The following is a 7,061-nucleotide window of genomic DNA, read 5'->3' as shown; positions in this document are numbered from 1 at the left end:
CACGGTATGTTTTGTCGTATCGTGGCTCTCGGTACTAGGGTTTTCGCGACGGAGAGAATAAATAGGCGAAGGGGCAGAGTCGGAGGGCTCCTGAGGGGCCCACCCCACAGGCCGGCGCGCCCCCCTCCAGGCCGATCCGCCCTAGGGTGTGGGGCCACCTTGGCCCCTCTCCGTCTCTCCTTCGGCGTTCTGGAAAGCTCCGTGGAAAATAAGACCGTGGGCTTTTGTTTCATCCAATTCCGAGAATATTTCATGTGTAAGATTTCTGAAACCAAAAATAGCAGAAAACAGGAACTGGCGCTTCGGCATCTTGTTAATAGGTTAGTGCCGAAAAATGCATCAAAATGATGTAAAGTGTATATAAAACATGTGAGTATTGTCATAAAACTAGCATGGAACATAAGAAATTATAGATACGTTTGAGACGTATCAATGGCGCGAAAATGAAAGTCCGTCAGTGGTAAACCGAACCACTAACGGGCAAAAAAAAAAGATCGTCAGCGTAGCACGTGAACTGGTCTCCGCGACGCGTACCGGTTGCACGCAAAATAAAAAATATGTCATTGGTTCTTCCTTCTGGACCCTTATGGCAGCTACATGTGCTTACATTGATCATGTTGCTTCACCATCTATGGCTGAGGCAATGGCTATGCGTGCGGGGCTCTCTTTTGATAATGGCATGGGCCTTCAAACGATTATTGATGAATCGGATTCCTTGGAAACAATAGAAGCTTGTATAGGCGAGGAGGCTTGGTGGAATGAATCCGCTGCAATTTTTGCTGATTGTGTTGATCTCGTGGCACAGATTGGAGCAATTACCTTTAAACATTTCCTGAGGAAGCAAATCAAGTGGCTCATAAGATTGCTAGTTTTAGCTATAGTAATAAATCACTTGGAATTGGCCTGATGAAGCCCCTAGCTTTCTTACTAGCAAACTCATGAACGATGTAACTGTATTTTGATTGGGGCAGCAAGTTTCTTACGCACTCTTTTACTTATCAGGGTACCTACAGGGACTAAAAGGTTTTTAATGAGGTGGCTTGCTTGCTTAATATATTATGGTTTCAAAAAATTTAATGCCTCTTAAGATTTCCAAGAGCTAATCTATCTACCGATGAGAGCATATATCCAACTATTTTTATTTCTGGTCCGAGTCCGTCCCGTTTCTGATTCGAATCCGCAGTCCGGTATATCCGCATTTGAATCTGAAACCGGTCAATATCCGCTCTGATCCGAATCCGATAAAAATGTATGGTAAATGATATGGTATGAGCCAAATCCAATCCGATCCATTTACACCCCTAAACCTCAAGGGGGGCCGTGCACGTGGGAAATGTCGTGTTACCAACTCTAAACCCTCAAAGCCAATTATCATGTGGTTACAACACGTTAGTTATGAATGACACAAGCATGCAATGTACCTAAAACAACATTATGTACACTATAATGCCTAAACTTATTTGGTCCAAAATAGTTATAAAACTGAATACATAGGGGAAAACTTCACATAAATATGCATCTATAGATAAGATTGAATTTCATGCACATCTTAGCCAATTTAGAATTTGATTTGGACATGTTCCCCTATATGTTGGATCAAACAAATAAAGTATGCCATATAATATAAATTTAGTAAGAACGTGATGCGCAAGACTTACAAGAACCAAAATGAAATGAAATTTGAACAAAACGCCAAGTAAAACGAGAAGACACAAAATATTGTGATACCACATAAGACCGTCCAAATTATATCAAAGGACCAAATCCGCACATGATTTGTCGCGAAGTTTAACGAGCGAACTAGGAAAAACCAAATGAACATAAAGGACAAATAAAACACACATTCTAAAATACAGAACTCTTTCAAGAAGGTAAAGTATATAACATGGAACGAGATAACAAACTACCAACAAGAGAGCAAGGTTACAACGAACAATTCAAACCCTCCACGTTTCATATGATAGCACAAAGTACGGAACTAAAAAATGTTTGGTTTACAAAATCAAAATATTGATATGAATCAAAAGATGTTATGAGAATATCATAAAAGAGAGTGTTCTTAAGGATATAAGAAAGCTCCTCCAAGATTTTTGCATTATCAGAATTTTATATTGGAATACAAAATGCATATAAATATGATCAAAACATTCTACATGTATCAATCAAAACACTACATGTGTTCAAATAAATCAAAAGACCCACAAGAGACAAGGAAAACATCTCATGGGCCTGATGGGTCTTGACACAGGCTACCAAACTTACAGAATCGGCTCTGGCCCTAACTCTAAGTTTCTCCTGTGCACGATTTATTCTCTACGGTGTACAAAACCTTAATAAAACTTGATGATATTGGTACACAAACGCACGAATCTAAAAGCACCAGATCGACGGCTAAATCATGCATAGGAGAATCGTCGTGTTCGTGACTTTTTTTTTTAAACGGAGGCAAAAGTTTAGCCTCATCCGTTAATTAAAAAGGAACCACACAGTTTTTATGAGAAAACCTACAAAACAACAGGGCAAGCCCACACAAACAGCACACACCCATAATCGTCTAACATAGACCCAACACAACGTGCCTCACCCACGCTAGCCAACACAAACGACCACAAGACAACACAAACGAACACTCCAACACCGCACCGACAAGGACATACCATGGCACTGGGGTATCCTTCAATCAACTGTGGATCCAGAAAAGGCAGCAGCCAAGGTGGCGAGAAAATCGCAAACCTCTAGCGACAACAACTTCGGGCTCAGTTGCCAACAACTCTGACTTAACAACCCCATCAGCAATAGGAACCAAACGCCTGCTGGACACATGCGAGGAAGAGACTGCAACATCAACAACACCAATCTTCTCAAAGCCAAGTGTCTGACTCGGCGGAGAAGCCACAACCGAGATCCCGTGCAAGTTGGACCTCACTTCCTCGATGGAACGACACATAACCACATCATCACGCAACTCCAGAAGCTCGGGCACAAGAGATGAATCCACACCCAACTCATGTAGCTCTGACATGATCTGTAATACCGGAGCCAAGATCTCATCTATGCGCTCACCCTCAGAGACGGCCAACACAATAGGCCGCGGCGACTGGCAGGGATTGCCACGAGGAGAGAACAACTGTAGAGATGTTCTTCCTCAAGCAACGATGACTTCGTATCAGCGGAACCAAGCGGAAACGAAACCTGCGCGGTGGCAAGCTCCAACCCACCAGAAGAACATGCCTCTGTCGGCTCCAAATAGACACCAGCGTGTGCCAACAACAGGTTGAGACTTTCCACCACTTCACGAAGGGGGCGCAATGCGTCCTCGACGCGGTCAGCGACCAACTGAGAGAGTTCCATGCGCAACAAGAAAAACTGCCAGTGAAGGCGAGAGTCGAAACTAGCGTTGTCATTGAACTCCTCGCAACACCTTGGAGAGTTGACTATGAACCCTCGAAGCCTCGGCAAATGAAAATAGAGCTATTGCTCGGCGGACGAAAGTAGGAGGAAGAAGAATGTATCGAGCAGAAGCTGCAGAAAGAGCACGGTTCTTGTAAAAGATGATGGAAAGTCGACTGTCGAAAAAGGAAATGCTCAAACAGCGAGATCTGATCCATTCCAGACTTCCAGGCTCCAGCAAAATGGTCCTGCTCCTGCTCCCCGGTGAGGCGAGACCGAACAAAACCGACCCATCCAGGCACAACTCACTAGAACCGTCCCGATCGGCGCCAACAGCGACCAGCATTTACATGGAAACGGTTCCATTTTATCGAGAGCAAGCCCCCGTGACGAGAATCCGGCCAGAGGAACCCTATTGGCCGCGCCGCTGCCAGGTCGGCGCCATGTGGCATCGCCCCGCCACCCCCTATCTCCTTATCGCCTCCGCTACCTTAAATGGCGCCGCTGCTTCGCTTTCCCGAGCCTTTCAGTGAAGAAAAGCTCACTCCCATCCGCACTATCTACTGGTATCTTCAGCTCACTGGCTCAGATGGCTCTCCAGACGGCCACCTCCTTCCTCCCGTCGGCGCTCTCCGCGCGCAAGGAGGTGAGCGCCCGCCGGTTCCTCCATGATTGCTTCGACCCGAGTTTATGTATGCATGTCTGGTGTTTGGTTCCTAATCTGTGGTGATGATTTCCTGGTGCAGGGAGCGGTGAAGGATTCGGCCTTCTTGGGTGTTCGTCTCGCGGATGGCCTCAAATTGGACACCTCCTCGCTCGGACTGCGGACCAAGGTGAGCAATTGTTCCTGCTTCCTGAATCTTCTTTGTATTTTGCGCATGCTGATGTAATTATGTTGATGCATGTGTATCCACTCTGTTTACTCTTTGTTGCGCATTATTTTGGGGAATTCCAGCTAGCATAATAGCGTAATGGACTAGTGATTGGTCTAGATTGTGAGTAATCAGTACTGCAATCTTTTGCTAATCTACGAAAATTACTGAAAGTCCCTTCAAGCTTTGCTCCATATCGTTCAGTGGTGTGACAGAATTGACTATAACCAAAATACGTGGCACGAACTACCTGCAGAGAGTGAACACGTCGTCGGTGGCCATTCGCGCGCAGGCGTCGGCGGTGTCCGCGCCCATCGCGACCCCGGCGTCCCCGGCGGGCAAGAAGACCCTCCGCACGGGCACCGCGATCATCACTGGTGCGTCGTCCGGCCTCGGCCTCGCCACGGCCAAGGCCCTGGCGGAGTCCGGCAAGTGGCACGTCATCATGGCCTGCCGCGACTACCTCAAGACCGCGCGCGCCGCCCGGGCGGCCGGCATGCCCAAGGGCAGCTACACCATCGTCCACCTCGACCTCGCCTCCCTCGACAGCGTCCGCCAGTTCGTCAACAACGTGCGCCAGCTCGACATGCCCATCGACGTCGTTGTCTGCAACGCCGCCGTCTACCAGCCCACCGCCAAGGAGCCCTCCTTCACCGCCGACGGCTTCGAGATGAGCGTCGGCGTCAACCACCTCGGCCATTTCCTGCTCGCCCGCGAGCTGCTCGAGGACCTCAAGGCATCCGACTACCCCTCCAAGCGCCTCATCATCGTCGGCTCCATCACCGGTACGCGGCGCAATCCTCTGTTGCTTTGTCGTCGTCTTTCTGGCAAACCATCCAATCGAGACCATTGTTTCTGACCGCTATTTCTGCATGCAGGGAACACGAACACGCTGGCCGGCAACGTGCCGCCGAAGGCGAACCTGGGGGACCTGAGGGGCCTGGCGTCCGGGCTGAACGGCGCGGGCAGCGCCGCCATGATCGACGGCGCGGAGTTCGACGGCGCCAAGGCGTACAAGGACAGCAAGGTGTGCAACATGCTCACCATGCAGGAGTTTCACCGCCGGTACCACGAGGAGACCGGGATCACCTTCGCGTCGCTCTACCCGGGATGCATCGCCACCACCGGCCTCTTCCGGGAGCACATCCCGCTCTTCCGCCTCCTCTTCCCGCCCTTCCAGAAGTACATCACCAAGGGCTACGTCTCCGAGGAGGAGGCCGGCAAGAGGCTGGCGCAGGTGGTCAGCGAGCCCAGCCTCACCAAGTCCGGCGTCTACTGGAGCTGGAACAACAACTCCGCCTCATTCGAGAACCAGCTCTCCGAGGAGGCCAGTGACACCGAGAAGGCCAGGAAGGTTTGGGAGCTCAGCGAGAAGCTCGTCGGACTAGCATGATTGCCCGTTTGCCGGCCCTTCAGCGATGACCCCGATCTTGATCGATCGTCACCTGCAGGAAGCTAGTGACAAATTTTTGTGCTTCGCTTTCTCAGCCCAAAAAAATGGAAAAAAGAAAAGAATAAGTGTAGGACACCTTTGGCAAAAAAACCGGTAGGTTCTTCTTATGTTGCCACGCCCAACTGAGTCAGGAGTGATCATAAGTGAGTGTAAGCCTGTAAAACTAGTTCTTTTTTATTTGATTTGGTAATAGTGACAATAAAGTGTCTTTGGGCGGCCAAACACTGCAAATGCATTTGGACGTTTTAAGTTTCTTCCAACAACTCCACATGGAGTGTTCTCTTTCAACCTTAGAGCATCTCTAACTGAAACACAGAGGCTAGAAGAGAAAAGATAGGCAGCTAACGGTCCTAGGCGTCTCGAGCCGAAACCCTGAAACCCTAAAACGGTTAGAGGACTATAAAAGCGAGAGCGGTGACAACCCCCCCCCCCCCCTATTTTTGAGCGCCGTCTGGGCCGAGGACAATAATTTTCCCATCGGCTACCACCCGCCGCATCAGTTCCGGTCGCCGCCAAATACACCACCGACACCGCATCTACCCCGGAGATGGCCAGATCTTCCCGCTGCCGCTCCCAACCACCCATCCGCAGCACCAGCCGCAACCGGGGCGGGCCGCATCGCCGATCTGCCGCCCCCGACGACCTTCCGCTGCCATCCCATAGTCGTTACCATGGCGTGCGACAACACGAGTAGGGCACGTGGGGGACGAGATCACCGACCGGAACACCGGCCGGTGCATCTGGCTCAGCACGTTCCAGTCGACAGCGCATGTGATGCATGCAAATGAACTTTGTCCTTTATCATATTAAATTCTCGAAGGTTTCTCGAAGATCATTGATGCAGCAGATAAATGCGACAAGGATTTCCATAAGCTTTCCGAAACCTTCGGGATGTAGGATGAGTATGAAGCATCCAAGCTCACCACCAACTACGACGTGCTACCCGACGGAGGAAGGCCACTCAAGGAGTAAACCTTCGACACCTCCCAGAATTTCAAGGAAGTGCAGATTCACCTGACATATCCCAAGAAGACGACAGCTATCGCAACAAACATGGATATCGCGTAGGAAAGCGCTCTCGTCGAGTTCCTCCGTGAGCGCTGGGAAATCTTCGCATGGTGTCTAGCTGACATGCTAGGAGTACCCAAGGAACTAGCCGAGCACGCTCTCAATTTAGATCCAAGAGCTAGACCAATTCGACAACCTTTGCGGTGTTTTTCCGAGCCAAGCCGCAAAGCTATGTTATCGGAGATACATCGACTTAAGGAAGCGGGTTTCATCAAAGGAGCTGCACACCGAGGCCACGTGGGTCGCCAATCCAGTGTTGGTCCCGAAGAAAAATATTG

At 49.6% G+C, this 7,061-nt stretch overlaps 1 protein-coding gene across 1 annotated transcript; it reads left to right on the top strand.

Moving 5' to 3' along the window:
- Window positions 1-3,904: 3,904 nt before the first annotated feature.
- Window positions 3,905-5,996, top strand: LOC124705763 (protochlorophyllide reductase B, chloroplastic). Its single transcript, XM_047237460.1, has 4 exons — window positions 3,905-4,036; window positions 4,137-4,223; window positions 4,519-5,047; window positions 5,141-5,996. The coding sequence occupies exons 1-4, from the start codon at window positions 3,980-3,982 to the stop codon at window positions 5,653-5,655; spliced, it is 1,188 nt and encodes a 395-aa protein (XP_047093416.1). The 5' UTR covers window positions 3,905-3,979; the 3' UTR covers window positions 5,656-5,996.
- The last annotated feature ends 1,065 nt before the right edge of the window (window positions 5,997-7,061 follow it).

This window comes from Lolium rigidum, chromosome 4 (genome assembly GCF_022539505.1).
Source record: "Lolium rigidum isolate FL_2022 chromosome 4, APGP_CSIRO_Lrig_0.1, whole genome shotgun sequence".
Taxonomy (NCBI): Eukaryota; Viridiplantae; Streptophyta; class Magnoliopsida; order Poales; family Poaceae; genus Lolium; species Lolium rigidum.
The sequence above is the reverse complement of the archived record's forward strand: the minus strand, read 5'-3'. Positions and strand labels throughout refer to the sequence as shown.

Excerpts from the sequence above, each read along its gene's own strand:
- LOC124705763 (XM_047237460.1), top strand. The coding sequence starts at position 3,980 with ATGGCTCTCCAGACGGCCACCTCCTTCCTCCCGTCGGCGCTCTCCGCG. Across the intron at positions 4,037-4,136 it reads CGCTCTCCGCGCGCAAGGAG|GGAGCGGTGAAGGATTCGGC; the intron begins GTGAGCGCCCGC and ends TTCCTGGTGCAG. Across the intron at positions 4,224-4,518 it reads CGCTCGGACTGCGGACCAAG|AGAGTGAACACGTCGTCGGT; the intron begins GTGAGCAATTGT and ends AACTACCTGCAG.